Source organism: Strix uralensis, chromosome 3 (assembly GCF_047716275.1).
Source record: "Strix uralensis isolate ZFMK-TIS-50842 chromosome 3, bStrUra1, whole genome shotgun sequence".
NCBI classification, from domain to species: Eukaryota; Metazoa; Chordata; class Aves; order Strigiformes; family Strigidae; genus Strix; species Strix uralensis.
Window position 1 is genome coordinate 104,575,859 of NC_133974.1, and position 24,910 is coordinate 104,600,768.

General features: G+C 37.2%; 1 protein-coding gene across 1 annotated transcript in view; it reads left to right on the forward strand.

The window, feature by feature from the left end:
- CENPF (centromere protein F) overlaps positions 1–24,910 on the forward strand; it is a 43,756-nt gene continuing 18,846 nt past the window's right edge. Inside the window, exons 1-10 of the mRNA XM_074864853.1 lie at positions 1–162; positions 1,534–1,730; positions 3,936–4,051; positions 6,118–6,209; positions 8,966–9,233; positions 10,792–10,994; positions 13,710–13,835; positions 18,548–18,676; positions 20,271–20,393; positions 24,085–24,220. Of these exons, the coding sequence (XP_074720954.1) occupies positions 1–162; positions 1,534–1,730; positions 3,936–4,051; positions 6,118–6,209; positions 8,966–9,233; positions 10,792–10,994; positions 13,710–13,835; positions 18,548–18,676; positions 20,271–20,393; positions 24,085–24,220 (1,552 nt within the window). The remainder of the gene's footprint in view (positions 163–1,533; positions 1,731–3,935; positions 4,052–6,117; positions 6,210–8,965; positions 9,234–10,791; positions 10,995–13,709; positions 13,836–18,547; positions 18,677–20,270; positions 20,394–24,084; positions 24,221–24,910) is intronic.

Sequence of the window (24,910 nt, forward strand, 5' to 3'; positions counted from 1 at the left end):
ATGAGTTGGGCAGTGGAGGAATGGAAAGAAGGCCTCTCCCCCAGAGTCCTTCAGAAGATTCACGAGCTGGAAAGTCAAGTAGACAAGCTTAAAAAGGAGCGTCAGCAAAGACAATTCCAGTTAGAGTCTTTGGAGGCAGCTTTGCAAAAACAGAAACAGAAGGTAACGTATGTACTGTGGTCATTTCCCTAAAATCCCATTCTCCATGCTAAACACAATTATAAAGATTTATTATCTGGTTGTTGTTAGGGGGTGGGTCAGTGTTTTGTTTCTTACCACTCCCTGACTGAGAAGGTCACATAGAAATATAAAGTTCTTATCTTCATCTTACTTCATACTCATCACATTCTCCTTTCTGTTTAGTTCTCATTGACTGTCAATAGAATTCCTGCCTTCTATCCATGTTTGTCATGATTGTCCATCTCCAGGTGTTTACGTTTACTTTGAGGCTTTCCTACATCTGTTTATGATTAGGAAAAATAATTACTGTATTGTTATGCCTATTAAAAGTCTTGATAATGATTAGTCCTGTGTTATACAACAGAGCTGCACAGTTGATAGCCTTTTACTGTTTCACCTTGCCTGCAGATACCTATCATCTTTTACTTAGTTTATGTAATTCTCTGTTTTTTTTCATGGCAGAGACTGTATTCTGGTTTTCTTATTCTTTTTTAGGGCTGTAATTTTACACCTCATCTGACTCTACCCTGTCAGCCCTATAGCCAGGAAACCAGAGACCCTCTTGGTCCAGTCCTGCCATGTCTCTGATCAGAAGTGATCCATTTGTTTGAATTTTGTTTTGTAGTGTTTGAATACAGCTTAGAGGCAATTTTCAAAAGTTACCTTTTATTCCCTTTAGGCTGCTACAACTTTCTAGCAGAACTTAAACCTAGTAGTTTTCTTTGAGTTTCTTCCTGTGAGTTTCCAGGTGCTTATTTCAACCACTCAGAGGAACTACTGAGCTCCCCAATCAAAAAGAACGGGTGTGCTCGAATAGGTGTGGCTTAAAACTCAGAAGCAGCAGCTAATACTCACTACTTTTCAGTCAAAAGAATAATGTTGTGCAAAGATGTAGCCTGCCCCTTAGAAGCTGGAGGGGAGAAGGACATCTCTACTGCCAGGCTGTATTTCCAATTTCAAAGCTGTGACTCTTGATAATCATTGTGCATTCTTTAGTGAGTCAAAGTATTCTGGTTGCTAAAGTTGATAGGCTGAAAAGAGAAGCGAGATGATCAGTGAAGAATGTGGACTAGTGTGGATTATTAGTATTTAAGGATTGATGAATTTTTTTATGAGCTTGTATCTAGTCAATAAATAGAAATTGTTAATGTCACTGAGTTGAATTTTAGGGAATGTGGTTTTGTTCACACTCAAGAATATTTAAACAACGTGTACATCTGAAGTTTTCAGTGCTGTCAGAATTCTGAAATGCTAGGAAGAAAACAGCAGCATGTAAACTTGGTATTAATAATAATTGCAGAGAAGTGTAGAGAGTACTTGAGACATTTTTGAAATGGTCTATATTCCATCTAGGTTGAAAATGAAAAAAATGAAGCTGCAACACTAAAAAGAGAGAACCAGAGCTTGATGGAACTGTGTGATAATCTTGAGAAAGCAAAGCAGAAAGTTTCACATGACCTTCAAGTAAAAGAATCTCAAGTCCACATTCAGTCAGGGCAGCTGAATTCCAGCAAGAAAGACATTGAACGGCTAGAACAAGAACTGAAAAGGTGAGGACTTGCTGTATGGCTCTAACCTATGTGCAGTGGTTATTTTCTCATGTTTTGCTCATTTAATGTGTCCTTCGTGGTCTTTTAGTTTTTCTTCATCTTTTAGATTTTGTGACCAAAATCTCAAAACATCGTCCTTGTTGTAACATACACACATGCATATATGGACTCTACATAAATCTGTGTGCCACTTGAAGCAGTTAGCACCCATAGTTCTTATTTAATTTGGGGCAATTTTGCAGTGCCATGTGAAAAGGGAGCCATTCATTCTGTGATGTTTAAACAAACAAAAACTAGCACAACTGAGTTGCTTGGCAAAAGCAACCTGCAAAGAGCTTGGATTTGCAAGGAAAGTACATGGTCAATTCAGTCTGTAAGATCAATTCCACCAATAATATGTGACCACTGGAAGAAGAAAGAAGGAGGGGACACGAACATCTATTGGAGTGGAAGAGAAAGCTGCCAAAAGCAATGGTGCTGTGACTGAATCACAAAATGCAGTTGCTTTGGTAAAGAAGTGTGTAATCCATAACAGCTCAACTTGTCTCAGTAATAAATGTTTACAGTATGTGTGTACTGTCTGTAGAGGTGGAATGCAATTCATACAATAAAAAAATCTGTAATGCAGACACACCTAAAAGTCTTCATTTGAGGGTGCTACACAAAGGGAACAGTTGCCCATAGTGGAGTGAATGTTGTCATCTGTTAAACTTGTTCTCATACTAGAGCCACCCTCTGTTCTTGGAAAAAAAAGTATTTCTGAAACTTTGTGTGCGTCAGTAAGGCTGAGTATCTTGCCTATGCAATAAACTATTGTGCTAGTACTAGTAATGTAGAATTACTGTTGCAGAGAGGAGCGAGTCTGATACCAGTTTTTTTTAATTGTTTGGTTCTGGTTTGGTGTTTTTTTTTCTCACTGTCTGAAGTGTGTCTACTTCCTGTAACTTTTGGATGGTATGCGTGATCTAATAGAAGCAAATAAAGAGGAAGCTGTCTTGGTCTTTCTGGTTTCTCCCTTTGCTTATCCCCCACGCCTCCCGCCCCAGCTTTGGGAAAACTAAAGATAGTTGAAGTATTCGACTGCTGTGAGAAGATTCTAAATTTCAACAAAACAATTTCTGGCATGTAGAAACACCAGCTTTGTATATGGAGTTGCTGAGATCCATCAAAAACGACTAGTGAGATTCAATAGGCTTGATAGAACCACTTGTTTTCTGTATCTGCTGTCACATGTTGGGCCAGAGAGGTTGCGGGCTAAGGATATGTGTTCCATTTATCCATTCCCCAAATTAAGTCCAGTTTACTGAATTTTCTCCTTCCCGTTATATTACTTTGTATAGCTGTACACAACAAAAGATCATCAGTTATTACATGTAGCTTGATCTTGGCAATCAGTTTCAGTTTTTTATTTGGGTCTGTTTTGATTTATGCTGATAACATTGTTTACCACTTCATAGCAACTGACAGTCCCCTGGGAGAGGTGTTCTTGGTGTTGTGCTGTAAAAGGGAGGGGGAAATGGAAAGGCAGGTTGTGGAGTCACTAATGTGATGGGCTGTACTCTGGAACCACTGTCTGTGCTCTGGGCAGGATGAAAGTTGCTGTGTAACCTCCAAACTAGTTATCTGGATTCACTGGATGAGCTTGTAACTTACCGTGCTCCCAAAAGCCACTGGAATAGGTAATCGGCTGTGGTGTTTTAGGTAGCAATGAAGATGGTACGTGTGAAAAATACACTGTCAGGTAGAGGGTATTCCCTTCCATTTTCATGAGGTGTGCATCAGTTTCTCGAAGTGCACAGTATCAGAACAGAATAAAAATAGTATGTTTCCTACCATAAAGATGCTTACTGAAAGGTAAGAGTTTTGTCAGTGTTTACAATGATTTGGGTGTGTTTAGCTGGACTACAGCTTCATACAGTGGGATCTTAAGCAGTTCTAACTGATTTTTCACCTACTTTAGGTTTGTTTTTTTCTTTTTTGCTTTGACTCATATGTAATTTATTAAATATGTCAAAACTCTAAATAAAATCTTCATATTTCTGTGTTATAGTACCTAAAATTTTTCAGTGGATGTATCTTGACTTGATCTTGAAACTAAGTTCTCAGAATCATATGATTTATTTGTGTATTCCAGACTTTTAAAAATAGATAATTAACCTTTTAGTTTCCATTACTGACTTCTGCTGCTCCTTCTTTCCTGAACAGATACAAATGTGAGCTTGAGAGAAGTCAGCAAACATCGATTGCAGGAGACTTATCATTCAGTGGCACTCCACAGAAAAGTTCTACTACTCCTTTAACACCAGTTCAAAGTCATAACGGTAAAATATTTTTTCTTCCTGTAGCACAGATAGTTAACTGTCAGTTTTCTTGGAAGGTGGAGAAGTATTTTGAACATTACACTTGTACTGAGTTGCCTAGTCCCTATTATATAGCTTATTATGAGAGTGTCTAATTCATAGCATCATAGGTTCCAAGTTTAAAAATTATTAGTTGCAGAATGAACATTTATTGAAAATATTACATCTTTTCAGCACTATGTTGATGGACATGGAATAGTAATAGGAATATCCATCAACAGACTGCAGCATTTTTTTTAATGCCTGTTCCTAGTGTCAGCTTTTCCCTTCATGGAGTGAAGAGCAAATTTCTTCCTTCATGTACCACAGGTACTTTAACTAAAGTTCAGTCAACAGTCACATGTGTTATTCCTTGAGAAAATTCTTTTTTATTTAGACTATTATTGTGCATGATAATGTGCACAATTTATGCACTGTATACATTTCAAAGTATCACTTCTATCTTCAAATTAGTGACATCAAATAGCTTTAAAATATTTAAATGAACTGGAAAAGCAAAAGGAAGTTTCTTTAACTGGAAAACTTTTCTGTAGCCAGACACCCTTGTGCTGTCTATGCTGAAAAACTTTGATGGGTTCCATATTATGCATGCTGTTTATAGCTTGCTTTGCTGTGAAGAAACGTTGAGTCTGGCATCTCAGTCTTACTCTGAGGGGAAATCTGAGATACTTTCTTGCACTCTTATTCCTTTTAATTTCTTTATATGTATCTGAAAAGGGGTACAGTAGTGGCAATGTCAAGCATTCCACTAAGCATGGCACTCCTGAAATGGGGATTAGATTGAAATGATTTAACTGTATTTAAAATGGTATTGCTGGGGAGGTTTTTTCCTTTGAAAGCTGAAATATTAAATTCTTTAAGATCATAGAATATCTCAAATTGGAAGGGACCTATAAGGGTTATTGAGTTCAACTTGCTCCACGCAGGACTACCTAAAACTAAATCATATGACTAAGAGCGTCATCCAGATGCTCCTTGAACTCTGACAGACTTAGTGCTATGACCACTTCCCTGGGGAGCTTGTTCCAGGGACTGACCACCCTCTCAGTGAAGAACCTTTCCCTAATGTCCAATCTGAACTTCCCCTGACGCAGCTTCATTCCATTTCCTCGTGTCCTATTACTGGTCACCAGAGAGAGGAGATCAGCATCTCCCCCCACCCCTGTCCTTGAGGAAGCTGTAGCCTGTGATGAGGTCACCCCTCAGCCTTCTCTTCTCCAAGCTGAACAAACCAAGTGACCTCAGCTGCTCCTCATAAGTCTTACCCTCGAGACCTTTCACCATCTTGGTTGCCCTCCTGTGGACCCACCCTAATAGTTTGATGTCGAGGCACCGAAAACTGCACACAGTGCTTGAGGTGGGGCTCCACAGTGCAGTGTAGAGTGGGACAACTGCCTCCCTTAGCTGCTCCCTAGAATGCTACAAAGTATTCTAGTTCTAGAACTTTCCCAAGAGAGTTGTAGAATTATATACAAATTCAAGAAAAGGGAAGCAAGGCTTTTGCTTTGGACTAATATGTTCCTCTTACAGTTTCAGTGGAAGAATTCTAAATAAATTCTTTGTCCAATTCCTATTGCATTTGAAAGGAACTTGAAAAGATCCAGCCTTATTTTCTGGTCATTTCTTAGTAATATTAATGCTGTTGTGCTGTTGGTAGGAAAACTTTTTTTAAAGAAGTATCTAATCTATATGTGTGTGTGGATATAATGTAATATATCTAAGTTATATATTTTTTAATGTCTATATTATATATACACACATATTTTTGAGAGAGATTAAAAAAAAACAATTCTGGCATTAGATCCTTACTTTTAACAGTTGTGTTTTCATTCTAATATCAAATTCCAGGTATCCCACCAGTGTACTTTTGAGGTCCTAAATTACTGACCATATACTGTTGTTTCTTTCTCACAATCTGACACTTCTGATAGCTGTTCATTTTATCATTCTTGTGATAGCAATAGGCTAGGAATGATTACCTATGTACTAAATTAGATTATGACGAAGTATTTGTAATGTCTTTGTAGATGCTAAGTTTGAAGAACTAGAAGAAAAATACAAGAAAGAAGTACAAGAAAGAAAAAAGCTAGAATTAGAACTGAGAACCATTCAGGTTAAGGTAAGTATCTCTTAAGAAGGGCATGTGTGATATATAAGAAAGTAACTACTGAGGGAACTTGGAAAATGGAGTGGAAAACTAGTGAAATATATTGTACATATTGTACATCAATTGGGGGGGAAAAAAAAAAGATAATTAATCTGTGTGTACTACCATTCAGAAGTAATCTTGGAGAATCCAGAAAAGCCAGCATAATTGAATAGCAAAGGATAAAAATGAGAACACATCCTTCAAAAACTGGAAGACTCGTGCAAGCAAGGACAAGAGAAAGCAGTGTCAGTTTTGCCAAGTTAAATATGATAGGATAATTAAATAGCCTTGAAATGATTATGGAAATAACTTGCCTAGCAAATAAAAACTAGTAAATTTTTCAAACACAAAAGTATTAGGGACTGCATTAGGGAATCTCTGAGGCCAATAGGTGTGAAAGCCCTCAAGAAAAACAGGGCCATTGCAGAGAAACTGAAATAATTTTTTTATTTGGTATCTACTATATAAAGGCTTAGGAAGTCTTCTATATCAGAGCCTTTCTTTATTGGGGTTGAATCCGTGGCACAGGCTCAAATTGGAAAGTCAGAAGTAGTCTTAAAATAGATTGATAAAATGAATAGTAATTAAAAAAAAATCACCAGATACAGATAATATTTACCCATGAATTGGTAGGGCACTGTAGTGTGGGACTGCTGAATCACTGTGATGTGCAACTTGTCACTTTCCAGTGTCAAGAGAAGAATGAAATAAGGATGATGCCATTTTTTTTAAAAAAAGCTTACAGTGCTGATTTCTGGAAACGTGGTTTTGTCGGGCCAACTTTTTGTCCTAGGCAAATTGTTAGAAACTTAAAGCAATACAGTTATTGATGCATATGTAGGTATGGTGTATGAAGAACAGATGAACCATTTATTTGTAAAGGGAAATCATGCCTCACACATCTTCAGAGTTTTTGGTTTTTTGAAGAACAAATTAGAGAATGTGTGAGTTAAGTGTGACTCAGTGTAATATCGTTGGATATCCACAAAACACTGAAAAAACAAACCAGTTTTGGTAAGGAGGAGTTCTTGTGAATTTAAAGGTAAAGATTGAGGGCAGTGGCAATAAATGGTCAGTTTTTACAGCTAGGGAATTATCAACCGTGGAGCCTGAAAAGGATTGGTAAAGAAAACTCTGCTATTCAGCATATTAATTAGTGATCTGAAAAAGAGTTTAATAATATGGTTGAAGACCACACAGTATTTTGTAATACTAGATAAATGCAATAATTAAGATGGTAAGTAAAATTCACTTTTTTTTTTATTTTACACTGAACTAATGCATCTGGAAAACATAATCTGAACAATGCATACCTGGTACATTCAGGCTCCAAATTTAATGAAATGATTCCAGGAAGCAGTTCAGCAATTATTGTGGCTAGTTGTCTGATAACTTCAATGTTGTGTTCAGCAATGATGAAAAAGTTGTTTGGTTTTTTTTTTAGAAAATAATTAAGAACTAATGAGAAAATATTCTTTGCCCATATATAGCCAAATGGCTCTCACATCTTGAATATTCCTTGCAAATTCTGTTCATCCCCTCTCCAAACAGATATGGTAGAAGTTGATGGTACAAAGATGAGTGAGGATCGAGAGAGGGAACAGGGAATGGTCATTTTCCTATTTTTCATAAGGCATGCTTACAGTACCAGCTCTGCAGTCTCAGAACAAAAACTGTTTTATTACACTGTACTGTGTTAAGTGGCAGAACTCTTTGTCACAGAGCATTGTAAGAAGGCCAAAATGCAAACAGATCCAAAGGAGAAAGTACATGTAAAGGATTTCACTAAAAGTGATTATTAATTCCCCTTAATTTCATGGATTCAAACTTTTGTCTCAGAAACTCTGTAAATTTAAATGGCATATAAAGGGAATGATTACTATGTGCATGGTTAGGATTTTATGCTCTTTATATATGAACAAGTTCCTTTACAGGATTGGACAAAATATTCTGGACTATATAGATTTCTGGTCTTATCTCAGCTGTTCCTGCATAACATATTCTCTAGTTGGACTAGGAAGTCACACTGGCTATTACCTGGTTTAGGGCTTTAGTTTTTTAAAAAAATGAATTCAAATGAGAGGCATTTGAAAATCCAGTTAAAAAATACAATGGGGGCTTTATTGTTCGAGGGATTTTTTTTCCACTTAAGGAGAAAAAAACCCTAGTATTTTGCCTCTGTTAAATTTTTCTGTAGGAACAGGCTGAAAACTGGTACCTGGCATATTTTATTATTGCAATTTGGGGGTATTCTGTGTGTATAAGTTTAAATAAATCAGTCTCTTCTGAATTTACCTGTGTTTGTCCAGAAAAGAAAAATGTGGGTCACGTATCAGATAAGTATAGTCTAGACTTCTATATTTCTTGCAGCTTACTTGTGTCAGCAGTTGCCTGTAAAAATGTAGGAGGTAAATGATGGGATCTCTCTTGAAAAAGGCAAATATCTGTGTATGTTACTTATAAAGATACACAGATTGAGCTACTTTTTTGGAGATCCTGGTTTGTGTTTATAAGTATCAGCTATTCTTGGATACTTGGGCTAAAGTTATTTAATTTATCTAGTATAAAAACCAAATATATGAATTGGTAGTTTGCACTGGTGAATGATGTGATGTTATAAAAATGTAAAATGACCATGACCTATTATCTACTTAATGAAGTAATTATTTTGTTATATGTTGGATATGGAGCTGTATAAAGGTAGATCCTTTTTTTCTTGGACACAGAAAATAAATCACCCTCATCCTCAAAGCTGTTTGAGTCACAGGGAGATTGCTCGGCATCAGGCTTCCTCATCTGTGTTTTCATGGCAACAAGAAAAGACGCCATCTAGAAATCAAGAAACACCTGCAAGGGGAAGTTCTACAACATCCTCTTTTCCATGGGAAAAAGAAACAAATTCTAGTATAATATCAGAGAAGAACGAGTTTGACAACAGCTTTGCTGAGCATTGTAATTCTTCATTAATGATCCAGCTAAGAGCACAGAACCAAGGTATCTGATACATTTCTTTAAAACCCAGAGGCAGTCTCCTATATGGTTTCATGAAAGCTGGTGGGTGGATAGAAGAGAGGTATTGAAATTAGTGCTTTAGTGAGGAAAAGAGAAAGATACCTGTTGTTGCCTTTGGCAGCTAGCCCAGCTGGCTGCTGGTGTGTGTATTTTCAATGATCAGCCAGTACATAGAGATTATCTACAAGCTGTGGTATCTTTTACATAAAGGGTGTGAGAGTTAGAAGGGAAGGGTTTGTATTTTAGGAGTGGGTAGGGGACATCATATAAAAGGAAAATGGCCTTCTCCAATAATTGCATTGCTTATGGAACAGTTCTTTTAAAACAGAGTTAAAAAACTCTTCAAGATTTCATTACATCTCACTGTTAAATTCAATTATATTGGTTTCTTAATTTTTTTTTATGACTCTTGAGATTTATGGCTGAGCAATACCTGTATTAAAAATTCATTGATTGAACACGCTTAATGCATAACTGAGTTGGTCATAATGGGTGTTCCTGGAAGCACAGAATGAAGTATGATGTGAAAAGTACAATGAAAAAGCAAGATATGATCTTGTATTATATGTACTGACATGAAGAAATACTCATTCCTGATATCTCATTGTGAGAAGAGAGCAAATAGTTGGTTTGTTGTGGATTTGGTGAACATTTACTTAAACCTACTATTTGGGTCAGCTTTTCCACTAACTGTCTCCTGTAGAACTGTTTTACAAGTTCCTGTACTCTCCAAACTGTTTATTCAAATACCTAGATGTAAAACATCAATCTAGGCAGCATTTTCAACTTGGAAGCCATATAAATTCAGCAGCAGAAAGACAGGGGTGTTTTTAACAAAAAGAATTACCAGATAATAGTAATCCTGGATAACACTCCCTGTGGCTGACTAATGTTTTCTACTGCAAAATTATGTTGTGATTTTGGAAGGTAAACTCTTACTGATATATTGGGACAAGATTGGTTGGTTTTGCTTTACATGTATGCTGCTTTGGGACAGGAAGAAGATTAAAATATAAAATACTGTATTTACAGATGCCCAATAGCTGAAAAGCCTCTTGGCTTGGAAGCAGAGGCTCACAGTTTTCCCAAACAAATGTTTGTAGTGCATCTCTTTCCTTTTAAAAATAATAAAAAAAAATAAAATAGATATGTCAAGTGACATATTTCTGTGTGTTTAAAAACAACAACACAAACAAAAACAAACCATCAGAGGAACAAACTGTCTTTGCCTTTACAGCGTTTGTGCCTGACCTTGCATTTTGCTGTGTTCTCATATATTACAAAGTGGAAATCATTGATTTAGTCAGCTGTCTTTTGGTCTTGATAGTTTTAGTCATTGATGTAGTAGTAGAAGAGTCTTGAAACTTTTGTTTTAGCTTGCTGAACGTTTTACAGTGTGTCTGCCTGCGTCAGGAACTTGGGTTGTTATCAAACATACTAAATATTTTAGAATGTGTAGACACTTGGAAATTTGAGTACCTGGAAGATGTACCTTTCAAAGCAGAAAGTATTCTTAATCTTTACTGTTTTTAAAATTCAGAGTTAAATTCCACTGTTAAAGACCTAGAACAACAACTGCAAACTCAAGAGAAAGTGATGAAATCCCATATGAATAAACATCAAGAGACTGAACTGCAGCTGGACAGAATGAAGTTGGAATTAACAGAGAAGGATAAAGTTCTGAACAAAACCAGAGATAAACTGACTCACATGAGAACACAATTTGATCAAGCTGCCACACAGGTAAAATGTGTTGCATCACACTTCTTCTGACTGTCCTTACAGTTCATTCCCAGTATTAATCTGTGTCAGTCTTCAGCCATTTTTGTAAGAACCAAGGTTCTCATATAAGTTTCTTGAGCATTTGCTGAGAATCAAGTTTTGAGAAATATATGTTCATTTGATGTGTATTACCTGTAAAAATGTAAATACTCGTAAGCATTCACCCATTTTCTGGAAGGTTCTTATACCACCTGAAGAAATATTTTTCATCCCTGGGCAAGATTGACTGGAATTCTGAAAAATATTTTCTGATCAAGTTTCATAGAGCAACAATGACATCTGGTGGCAAGTTCTGACCTTAAATAGACTGTCATGCAACTTTGGCTAAAAATCAGTATCTGTTGCCTATACTACATAATGTTGTGGGGGCATAGTTTTTGGATTGTAAACTACTTGTGTAAAATAAAATCTAGGTAAAAATGCTGTGCAAGATTGAGAATGTACATAGTTTCTAAATAAGATTTCATGAACTAATCCTAAGAAGTTTGGATTTATAGTGAAAAACCATTAGGATAGTACAATTTGCTTAGTCAAGAATTTACAGAGTGTATTTAAATGCATACATATAAAAATATGGAATAGTGCAGATTTTTGCTCATAATCATGCAAAGAAGAGAGTGCCAGTGGTTAAAATGATTTAATTCAAACTGCAGATGGTAACAAGTAAGAAGAGTTTTCTCTTTTTCTTGTTTAATGAAGCTGCATTACCTTCCTAAAGTCCTTTTTCACAGCATTTGACAAATTTGAAAGTCATAATTCCTTGACTCTTCATATTTCCATGTATCTTTTTAGCTTTTTTCTACTACTTTGATTCATCTACAGGGTAGGAAAAAAGATGTTTCTGTGTATTTTCTCAGGGTACAGAAATTGTTACCCATCTCTGTCAGCAAGTCGCTAGATGATACTTAAGTATATTGGAAAACTGCTGTTTCTTACAACTCCTGTGTTGGTCCTTAAACCTTTGCACATTGAGGATTAATCAGCCTTTCTTTTGAGAGAGGCATCAGCATTCAGCTATTGCTAGCTCTGTGAGGAACTCGTTTAGGGGAAGTCTTGACTTGGGAGTAAGGTAAAATCACATTCTTGACACAGTCCATTGACTGCATAAAGGCACTGTCATCACGGTGAGTTTGTGGGAAGACAGCTGACCCAACCTAACAGCTCAATTCCTCTGTAAAAGTCTTTCTTTTCATTTATTTGGTTCCCCAAATGACCTGATTCAACTTCCTAAATGATAAGAACTTTACGTATTTAATTTTGCCTTGTTAATTTTCTATGGGTTTGAGAGCTGAATTGTTTTACTAAGGAATCAAAGGGGCATTAAATCTAGCACAAGGGAAGGGGTGAGGTTATATAGCTAGGAACATGCCTGGGGAAGGACAAGGAGGAGTAGGACTGACTGGCCCCATTTGAATTGAGGTGCAGCCCATCCTTAAGGTGCAGCGCAACATCTTGTCTCAGAAGGTTCCTTTGGTCCTGCTATCTGAAGGTTGCTCCTTTCTATTCTGTTTCTTCTTTCTCATACTGGAACTGGATCTCTGCCTGCCCCGCAGGCTTCGGATGTAGAACTGCATTGGGATTCTGGGTTTTAGTTTTGTGCCTTGTAGCCTGAATTTAATTTTGACACACCCCTTGTGTGCTTCTCTGTCACTAGTACTATTCACAGACCTTGACCATAGCACCTCCTCTGTGCTATCAAGTGTATTCACATCTTGTGAGGTCTGCAGCCCTTCTGCAGGCAAGTTTACATGTGATCTTACAGGAGCTAACGATCCCTGCAGTCTGTGCTGAATAACCAGACATCCCAATACTACTACCTGCTTCTTATTTTCTTATGACACAGGTGGACTATTGTTTCACTAACTCATTAAACAGCCCTTGTTGCTGGAAGAGTCCTGTTCACCCTTTGCCATTTTTCTTACCACCTGGGGAAAAAAAAATTGTACATATTTTGCATTAATAGGCTGGTTTTGAAAAAAAAAAACCTGCATTTTTCTGTTAAGGGAGTTAGGTGAACATTGCTGCACTCTCTTAGGTAACGTAATGTTATCTAATTCAGTTTATTATGTTAATAAGCTGATATACCCTTAATGTGGAGGTTAACCTAGAACATCAGCTATTGATTATTTTTTTAATTAAAGTTTCAATGGTGAAAAACATTCTTTTGTTGTTGAAGTAGACTAAGATAGTTGTCTCTTTTTTCTACCCAAATCAATGTGCTGAATCACTCTGAAATTAGTGAAATATCCAGTTATTTTCAGTCTAAACATGTAGATGTTTAGCAGTTAGTGATTATTCTTTAGTTCATAGTAACCTGAGGTATTGAATATTTAATCTGTTTTTAGTGTCAGTTGTAGTACATTTCTGTAGACTGTCAAAGATACTGATTTTTCTGAAGATGTTTTTATTGTGTGTGTATGTACACCTTACTATATATATAAAAGTATATATGTTTTCTCTATATATATGTATTCTCACTAACATAAGCAAGTATGAGTTTAGTACTTTGAATTGCTAAGAATTTGTATGGTACCAGCTAAAGTTATGCTGTAGGTTATATGAATGCTAGAAAAACTGTAGTAGGTGAAATCAGTCTTTTTATATGAATGCATATAAACTTAAATAAAATGTCACTTGCAATTTTAACACTTGTGATTGATAACTAAATTATTATAGGTCCAAATGATGGAGCAAAAGGTGAAACGATTGTCAGAAGAACTGAATTGCCAAAGACAAAATGCTGAGAGTGCTCGTCAGTCCTTAGAACAGAAAATAAAGGCAAAGGAAAAGGAATACCAACAGGTAAGGCAAGAAGCACTTCTGAATTTTGACCTCCTGAGGTGATGAAATCACATGGCTTATTTTGCATATCTGCTTTTCAGTTAATTGCAATCACATTTGATAGGGAAGTAAGAGTCATAAAGGTAATTGAAAACAAACATCAATAGAGGGAAGAGGCTGTTGGAGAGATACAGAATTATGTTACTATTCACTAGACATAGAGAGTATGTGAGAGACCCAACTGAGATACAAATTCATGAGAAACTAGGCTTCATTGTTCACAGAATTATGTATGTGTGAGTTCAAACTTAATAACTGACGCAGTTATTTCTGTGGAATCTGAGTTAATTTTTTATGCATCTTGCACACAAGAAAATAATTTCTTTAGGATTACATCTCTATTATTCTATTTTTGGTTCATGCTCAGAAGATGGTAAAATAGAGGACTAGAATAAATGTCTTCTGTTTCCTTCGTGCCAGCTCTTTCAGAAAGACAAAGTGTAGCAGTATCTCAGGAACTTTTCTACCTAGAAGTTATGTTTAGCATTAACACTGATTTGCATTAGGTCTAAACATTTTGTACTTCTCTTTTTAAGCTTAATAATACAATCTGTGTTAAGAAATACAAGACATAGATTTGGAAGTGATAGTGCTGGTTCAGATGGGCGTTTTAAGTTTGCTTTAGGGAATTGGGTAAGGGCATTGCTCCGAAGAAGGCTGTTCTGTGAAATGATTAACCTGAAACCATTTCTCCAAGGTATATCCAGAAAGATAAAATAATTGGCAGAGGAATTCTGCTGGAGTGGCTGATAAACAGTGCTGCTACCAACGCTCTTGAGTGAAAAAGTGGTTTCATAAAGTTCTAGATGCTAACCCAGAATCTCAAAGAGATACTGCACCTTGTCTAGAAGTGGTAAATAAGAACAACTGATCTTTATATTTGAATAGTTGTAGTATGAAAAAAACACTGTTGAAAGATTCAAATATAGCAGTCGTTGTATTCATCAAACGATTGGTTGAAGGCCCATGAACTTTCTCTCATGGTTTCTCCTTACAAACCTAGTCTGTACTGGCTCTACTACGCCTGATGCATGCCCCTTGGGCGCTGGCACTCTATTCAGTGGGATCATTTAAGAATATGGTAATTCTGAGACATTTTCAGAGAAGCAGCACATCGTCCGTCACATGGGTTGTTTGTTGCTACAGCTTGTGTCAATAGCTGGTAGCTTGGATGTCAGGAAGTTTAGATGCCATGCTGTGGAACTGCTCCTGTGAAGCAAAATTTATTTTTAGTTTGAAACAAAAAGGCCTTTATAAGAATAATGCATAAATCCACATAGTGTCATTCTAGGTTTTCAGCAAGGCTGTTAACTGTGAAGAACTTTCTTTTTTTTTTTTTTTCCCTGTAATGTTTGTGTTCTGTGACTGTTACAGGCTTTTATGAAGTTTGTTTAATGTTCATTTACTTACAATAGTTGACTGTCAAATCCAACTCAAAGACTCTGTTTTACTGGCATCCAAATTTGTGTAATATTGTGGAAATTCTGATCTCTGCATTTTTCTCAGGGAGGGATTCTTCCCTTCTGTGAAACCTAGATACTGGTGCTGGTCCTACTGAATTCCATCCTGTAAAGCCTTGCTGGTGTGTTCTTTATTACACTTCTGTTTCCAGAAGGCCAGCAAGATCCAGAAATGCATTTAATGAACTTTCAGGGAGGCCTGAGAAATTCCAGGCCTTGTTCTGAGATTGTAACACAGGCCAGTTTCAGAGTTGCACTTGCATCAGAGCATGGTTTCCAATGTTCTCTCTTGAATTTTATTTAAATGTTTCAATCCAAGCTTCAAATTGAAAAGGTGAGATTGATACCGCCTTCAGACATCTGCAATCTAGGTGTCAGTATAAGCTTGTTACTTAAGCCTCTACTCTGCAGAGACAGAGGCACCTTCAGAAGGCAGGTTATTCCAGACACCTTGGGTATTGGTCTTAACTCTGGAGCTATGTGTTTGCTTGCTGGCAATGGAAGGAGCCTCCACTTTTAGATGGGCATAACTAATTTTTTGACATCTAAAACTAGAGGAAGCACTTTCTTTAGATGAAGGCTCAAAAAAACCCCCAAACATTTTCTGCAGTTTCTCTCATACTGTAACACATAGGGCTTAGAAAGCAGGGTCTTTTCAGTCCATCAGCTTTAGAAATAATTATTGGAATGCTTTGGGACATAAAGCCATTGAATTCATAATTTCATTAATGAGTGCACTAGGGTCCAAATGGCCTCCTTGCCTGAGCTCAGGAAATGCTCCTGACCAGAGGTTTGCAGAAGAGCTCTTTAGAGCTAATACATACTTTACTCAGTGTTAGTTACTGGTGTTACTAGCTACTGTGATACCCAGCCAGTGTCACATCTTTCATTTCTAAATTGTACAGTGCTTCTGTCACCTTCTTGTGTGGTATTGCAGTTGTAGACTTATCTATATTGGGTTCTGTGTAGAAAAATGCTAAATTATATAGATATATACACACATATATTAACATTGATCTTTCTGGGTTTACTGTTTATGATAGTTCTACACTCATCCTTACTTTCCCTGTGTTGTGGTTTGAGCTCAGTGGGAAACTGAGCACCATGCAGCCATTCACTGCCCCCTTCCCTCCCCCCCCCAGCACTGAGAAGGAGGGAAACAAAAGACTCAGGAACTTGAGATAAGGACAAGGAGGGATGATCTTCTCCTTTAAGGCACAGACAAAAGATGGACTCATTAGGGGAAGAAAAACAGAACATAATACAGACACTAACAACAGCACCACTTAACAGAGTGGGACCGTGAGAAGCATTACCACATCTTGAAAACACCTTCCCCCATCCCTCCCTTCTTCCTGGGCTCAGCTTTGCTCCAAGTATCTCTACCTCCTTCCCCTCAGCAGCACAGGGAGCACAGAATGGGGGTACAGTCAGTCCTGCTGCTTCTTCCACCTCAGTGGGGGAAACTTCTGGCATTCCTTCCCTGTTCCAGCATGATCCCACTCTCACAGGAGACAGTCCTCCACAAACCAACTCTGACATGAGTCTTTCCCATGGGTGTGTGGGTCCCTGCTCTGTTGCAGTCCTCCCAGTGCTAAACTACAACAGCAGGGCCTTCTTCCCACGGGGTCCTGGCCTTCTTTGGGCGCAGTCACCTAGGTTGGCTGGGGCCCCCACAGGTCGCAAATCAGTATCTGCTCCACTGTAGACCCCCACGGATGGTGGTGGGGGGCGGCCCTGCTGTCTCACCATGAGATACAGGGCAGCTCTGCTCCACCACACCTTCCCCATTTCTCCTCCTTTCTTCCACTGACCTCAGTGTTTGCATAGATGTTCTCCTCGCAACTCTTCCTCACAACTCCTCCCAGGTTCCTTTTCTTAAATATGTTATCGAAGAGGTGCAGCTAATTGGCCTGGCCTTGGGGCAAAGGTGTGTCCAACTTGGAGTCAGGGGAGCTTTGAGAAGCTTCTCACAGGCGTCACTGCTGTAATCCCCTCCCCTGCTACCAAAAAAGCCCCCCACTCACTCAAGCCAGGACACCCTGATAAACAAGAGAGCTTTGTTTCCTGGATGCCTTACTGGTGTAGGAAGTACTTTGGCCTCTTGTGCTGTTTTTGCTCTCGAGCAGAATGTAAGGGGTGCTGGCATCATTTCACAGATACGATGGACTAAAATACACTGACTTGTCTGTAGGGGGTTCATGCACCTGGAAGCCAGAGCCCCATTGCAGAAAATGTCAGCTCTAGTTCTGTCACTGTGAACATTTTCTTTCTTTGGGTTTTTTGTGGTTTTTTTCTTTCTTTTGTTTTGTTTCACTGGTGACGGTATGGTACTGTGTCTTTTAGTGAAGCAGCTTGTCTGTATGAAGTAACTGCGCCTATACTCTAATAAGATAAGCATAAGAGCTTTATTGCCTTTTCCCCTTCACAAGGATTTTACATTTGTCAGTAGAGCATATTGCAACTTTTGCACAGCGGTTATTGCTGGTAAATATCCTGTTTTTTTCCTTCATTGCTTTTCATTATCCTCATTCCTCTTACTGTTTTACATCCTAATAAAACTCTGAAAAATCTGTGCAGAATCAGAACTGTAAGATCCAAAGGCATGGGAACAGGCCTCGTGAGAAATGACAAGTACAGCTGTTTATCCTAATGGATGCCTACTTGGCATGTCATAAGATCCACATGAACTATATTGTCCTACAGATTTCAGGAAGTCTCTTTTGAGAACTCTACTTTTTTGAGCAGTTTTCATGACTGCCCTTGTAAGATTATCTTGCTGCTCAGTCCTATGCTAGATATTATTTTAAGACTATTTTTAAAATTTTTCTAGAAAAAAAAATCAACCGTATAGTATGGTAAGTAAATAATAGCAGAGATTAATTTGTCCACTTGTAGTGTAATATAATTCTTATATGAAACTTATCTTTAAGATGAAGAATTTTAATACCATTACTTTCACTAGTTTTAGATTATTTTTTCCCCTTTCTGTGATGGGAATGTTGCTGTAATGAAGTTTTTCAGCAGATGACATAAATGGGGTTAAGGCCATTCTTGCCCATGTGACATTTGCTGTATGCATTAAAGTTGGTTTTAAACTCTGAGCAGGCAGTATCTGCTAATGAAAATCAGTTGTTATTGCTCCAGTAACCAAAACAGAGACTTACTGCTGTTATGTGTTTATTTCTTTGCTACTGTACCACTGTTTTCTAGGAACTCTCTTGTCAGCAACGTTCCTTACAAACACTGGATCAGCAGTGCAACCACATAAGAAACAAACTGAATCAGGAGCTACAGCAAGCCAAAAATGACTTCAACGCTCTCCAGGCAGAATTAGACAAAGTACGCTTTTTTATATGAAAATCTTCTACTAGAGCTGGTATTTAGGTGTCTCAGCAGTACTGCCTTTATTTAATTATATGTAAAGCAAAAAATAGTTAATGAGGGGACTTGTATTAATGTTTTGTACAGTTTGTATTACCTGTTTTTTATTTACCATTTCTCACTGAAATACTATGTATTTAAATGTGAATTACAGTCTTTTAAAAGTTTGGGGCTAGTTCATTTCCCAGAGGGAAGGAGATGTGAATGCAGAACAGTGCACCTAAAATAAATCTGTTTGAGAGAGGAGCAGTTAAGACTGATCACAAGAGACACCTTATATAGAAAACGTGTGGAGGTGAAGGTTGATGATAGAGCTAAACTGATCATCAGGTAGTTGCTCTTTGGAACAACAGCCCCATTTCATATACCCTGGTCATGTGCTCCTGGTACTTCTTTTTTAGCAGTGCTACCCCTCATGTGACCTTGCAGAGAGCTGATACAGGAGCAAAAAGAGCAAAGAAAAAACTATATCTAAATTAGCATATGTGTACACAGGCACAAGTGTTTGCTATCAGTTTAAACTCCCTGAACTGGTTCTCCACAAAATCAGATGAGTGTCAGGGCTTCTGTAAGGAAGAACATCAGTACGAAAGAGGTCTTCCACAGCTTTGGGAGCAACTACCTATTACAACATGAGTTGTCACAAACCCACAGTTTTGAAGGAAGTTAGAAAGCAGCACAAGCCTGAAGAGTGGGTGACCAGAAAAGAGGAATGTTTAAAAGCCTCAAAAATCTCTTGAGAGCAGCTATAAAGCAGCAGAGTTTACTGAATTGCTGAAAAGGGCCAAAAGTTCTTGAAAGTTATATTGAGAAGCCCCATTAGCAGGCAGGCTGAACTGAAACATTTCTAAAACTGACAACAGCTTTCTTGCAGGTTTGTTTTATTTTAGAAATATGGGAATAATTTCAGTCAAATGTTTTCAGTGGAGGTTTCTTTATATGCACGTTCTTTTGCGTATGGTTAATGAAGAAATTGATTTCACAGAGAGAAAAATACGTGCCTTTTAGTTCTTCAAGAAAGCTAATTTATTATCCAATGACCTCAAAGTAGACTTTTTTTTCCTTTTTTTTGACCTGATAATGGCATTTCCTTCCTTTTTAATCTGGAGCATTTTGAAATCTGGACTATTCTGAAAGAGCTAAAACCTGTTCAGTTTTTTTAAAATCTGTGTCAATGGAGCAGTAAGTACAGTTATGATCCTAACTTTCTGATTCTCATAGTTTAGCAAAAAGGTGTTTACATTCCCAATCTCATTTGTATCCTACAGATATCATTGTGGTGATGTAGCTCCAATCTTAGACAGTCTAGAAATATATGTATTTTAGACACATACCATCTTTTTTGGTCAGAGGCAAAGGAGTGGAAAGGCAGTAAGCAGCTATTTTCTAAACCACAGTAAAGCAACCTTAGGTTCATGGTGGGGTAACATAATGTAGTTTCATTTTGTAATAGAGGGTTGGAGTTCATGATTGGGAGGTTTTGGTTTTTTTTTAAAAAAAAGAAGGTTATATATGCCTGTGAATGAAATGTCGATTTTCAACATTCTTACAGGTAATGGCAGTGAAAAAACGCTTGGAAAATGATACCAGTGATCTCACCCAGAAGCTGTGCAGAGCAGAGCAGGCTTTATTAGCAGCCCAGGCTAAGGAAACTGATTTGACAAGAAGATTTGAGGTAACCAATGCAGATGAGTAGTTGATAGAATTAATAGCATAAATTGGCAATCTGTAGACATTAATACTGCTGAGCATTAACTCACATAGCATATTTTCTTTAAACACTTCTGTGGATTATCTTAATAATGTATCTTAGTTGTTACACAAAATGAGGTCTTCACTAACATCGTGTAGATTAAGGCAATTTGTGGAATTGGCTGCGTGGTTAGGATTCATTGCTGTAATGCTGCTGATATGGTTCTAGTTCATGTTGGACTTATCTTTTATCAAACGTAGGTTTTTGTTTCAAGAGATTCTTGCTTTTGGTCCTGAAATAAAAATATATCAATGCTTGTCTGATTTTAAAAGTAAATTCTAGAATCATTGACTACTGCTTTGATGCATGCTGCCAAACAGCAATTTTGTACAAAGACTTACTATATCCTCTTTTTTTTTTTTAAAAAAAAGCATTTTTCTTAGAAGAAACACAGTCCAGCAAATATACACTGCTGTAAAAACTTTCCCCCAAATGAAGATAAATTCAGAGAAGTCTTTGGATGCTGCTGTACTATGTCATGTTCACACATGGAGGAATCTTTTCACTTTAATGTCTCTTTTGTCTTCTCAGTTATACTGTTGTGCTTTGGCAATTAGAGAAGCTACACTTGAAATTGCTACAGTTGTGCCACTATAGACCTCTCAATGCAAATTTTATATTTTATTTGGAGAATCAGAAGTAAAAGAGAGCTCAATACCTATGTAATCCATGTCACAGTTTGTTTTATTTAAACTCTCTTATTTTGCTTGTTGCCTGTTGTTATGAGCAGATATAAAATAATCCGGCATAAATTCTGCCCAAAATTTATCTGTCAAAATTCTATGAACAAATTTAAAATAAAATAGTGGGTTTTGTTCAGATCAGCACAAACGTTGGTCCAGCTTCAGTATATTGCGAAGCTTTAGGTACCTGGATGCTGGTAGATTACAATGTCTGGGAACATTCCCAGCTATTGGAATGTGACTATTTATACTGTTAATTGTTAGAACAGCACTTTTCATGGCTTTGGCTCAGCTGACTAGCACTCTTTCATACAGTTCCCAGGCACAGTTTGGGAGTTTGCACGAGCCTGGGACCATTCCCAGCAAGTGGTTTGGTTAGAGCCACCTGTTTTGGAAGATATAGAAGGCATTAGTGGTACAGATATAAGCTGTTCCATGCCACTTGGCCTTGATGCCAGATAGTGGTCCTTGAAGCCTATTTAGTAAATAAATGTTACCGGTGCCTTCCAGTGGTAAGGCTAATCAAGATAATATTTGTTCTTCCAATGTATCCCAGAAGAGGAAAGCCTCCATCAAGGTTCTGCATGTTCTTAATGTAATCTTTAATATTTTTAGACAAAAAAAAAAGTAGTTTATATTGGATATTGTGGGCTCATGCCCCTTCTGGCTTTGAAATTATGGAGTGAGGTTAGATCTGATACAGTTTTTTGAGATCCCATTGTCAGAGAGCATCTAATCTGTGGAAATACCTTTTTTGCTGCAAATCCTTGGGAGAGTTTCATTTTATCTATCAGTCTTGTATCTATCTTACTAGGCTGTACCTATAGTCAGATTTTTTTCTTCATATTTGTTTGTCTTGGTCAGACAGTTGGAACAGCTGGTGACAGTGATGTTGTATTAGAATGTGACCAATAAATTTATAAATAAGCTTAATCTGGGGGAGATTGTAATATTTGAAGAGTTCAGTAACACTACAGTACTCTGTTTTAAGACTTGAACATGAGAAAGCATGGTACATGTCAGCAGAACTTAGGGCATCGTTTGTCTTCCTCACTCATAAATAGGTATAATGCAAAAAATTGCATTGAATTGTTTCGAAGTCTTGGAGGACTTGTTGACAGTAGATAGAGTTTATAGCAAAAGAAAACAAGAGTGAGATTGGCATTTCTTTTCCTTTGTTAAAGGGAAATTGCTGTGGTTTTACACTGATGGTCTAACTATGCAGTGGAGAATACAGTTGTTTTCCGCTGTTTAATCCACTGCTGCGTTTAGTCCTTACTGTATAAGAAGCCTGGCGTTCAAAAAAAGTTGCGAAACAGATATACTTGTGAGACATACAGGATATGCTTAGTCGAAGGACTACTAAGCTTTGCAGTGGTGATATCTCATTAGCTTAGCAGTTCTGGCTTCTTAGCATATGGTTTACATTTTGATGGTGCAAGCAAGCCCATAACTATCCTTGGGAAAATTGCTCATAAGCCTGCCCCGTGAAGAGTTTCTCCAGAATAATAGTGCTACCTGTATATAGGTTCTGGAATTTGCTTTGGTTTGGTTTTTGCTTTTTTCAAGGGACAATTGCAGAATGACTAACTGGAATAATACAATGTACAAGTAGAATCAATAACTGGATTGAAACCAAATCTATTCTTTTGCTTATAGCTTTGGAAAGTGTAAATGTCTAGTTGCTATCAGATACTTAGCCTATTAAATGATGGGTTCTGGGGTTTTGCTGAGTGCTGCTTATTGGGAATGTTTGCACCAAATCAAAATAATTGGACCTTTCAGCCATTTTAATTGTTTAAATTTGTTTGGTTTTCTTTCCATAGATCACCGTAGATTTTCTAATGATCAGGCTTGTTTAGTTCATCTACTTTTATTGTGTCTGCTTATGGCGCTTTGAATACAAGTAGTTTGGACACTTACACTTCTTTGAAAAATTGTTGTTAAGATTACTAGAAAACTTTCTTCATTGAAACTTTCATGTGACTTGTTTTTTGATTTTTTTTTTTTTAAACTGTGGGTAGGGAAGGCTATGAGTAGAAGGGAAGTTAACTGTTAGTGACATTGACAATTTTAATCATGTTCTGAGGGTGATTTATTTATGTTGTTGCAAAAACAAGCTTGCCATGCCAGCAAGCTTTTAATTTTTTTCATCCAGACCTTTCCATTTCTTGAGTTTGGCTTTTGTGAATTGCTGCCCATCTGCTAGTAGTAAATGGATGAATAATTGACGGCCTGTTTCCAATTGGGCCATGCCAGTTCCATGCCATCTGTTGTCCAGCAGCACAGGAGTTTGGAGAAAAAGGATTAGTTTCCTTAAAAGGACTTTTATTTGGCTTCCTAGATGCAATGTAGTTACATAGTTTTGTTTGTGTTTGTTTTGGTTTTTGTTTTTTAAACTCAATTTATTTGAAAAAAAATACTCTTAATGACAAAACAACACTTTGAAAGAGTACACACTTATAAATAAAATTTGACCAGTGTTGCCATGATGATGATATTCAGTGGAAGGAGAACTTGTCCCTACATGAGGTGATAGGTGAAATCTGATCTATAAATTTTTTGTTAATTTTGATGCCATTGCAGGGACTTGTTTCATTTGTTGCTTTGGGAATGTAGCCTAACTTCATCAGCTCAGATTTTGGAGGATCTGTCCTGTCCTGATCTGTTTGGGACAGGTCATGTGGAGCCGTTTGCTCTGTGCAAACAAGGAGCGTGCTAACTACGTCAACTGGCAGCATCTCTCAGATTCTGTCAACTAGTTAAGAATAGTTCAGTTTATGTTCCCAAGTACTGCTTAGGAACCTAGGCATAGCTGCCCAAAGACTTAATAGGACCTAATGGAATATCTCTCTTGATTTAAATGAACTGAATTCTTTGATCTTCTTGGAAATTCACATGAAATATGGTTTTACTTGGTTTTATTTTAGGAAGTGAAGCAGGAGAAAAACCTTCTTGACTGTCAACTTGAAAAAAAATTACAAGAGATCCACCAACTTGAAGAACAACTAAATATGATTAAGCAGTCTCTAAAGCAGAGCCAGAATTTTGCAGAAGAAATGAAAAGTGAGTTATGGATTTAAATTTGCAGAACTCCTGTTGTGTGTTTAATGATGTATATTCCCTGCAATCCTGTAAGTTCCATTGTGAATTAAGCAAAAAGGTTTCCACTGTGGAATATGATTAGTGTTTTTAACCAAGATCGAATTTGTCCTAAATGGAAATGAATTTTTGTCTATGAACATACATGGTTCCTGAAGATACAGTTTTGAAGTTAATCAAAGTGTACTGAACTTATCAGTAGACTGAATTTCATAGTATCTATTTAAACCAGAATACTTCTGGTTTGTAATTCTTTTGTGTTTCACAGTGTTTTAAAAAAAGAGGTGGAAAATGTTACATAACCACTGATCATTGAGTGTTGTTTGCAGTGTTTGTTTCAAATTGAGAACACAGTTTTTCAGGAATTGAGTTGAAATATACCTTGCAGTTCTGTGGGATCTGACTAAAAAAAGGGGACAGATTCCCACTTGTTTCTGTGCGTACCACGTTTCTGTGCATCCATCAAACTTCCTGTAAGATTTGATAATGAAGCTTTTGAATTTGATTCTGTTCTCCTTAAAATTAATGACCAAACTTTTTCATCGCCTTTCAACTGATGATTTGGTTTTGAATGTACAGAAAATGTGCAGCCTTTACCAACTAGCTAGTGGAATGTAATGCCTTCCCCCCGCTTCTCCCTGCCCTGTACTTATC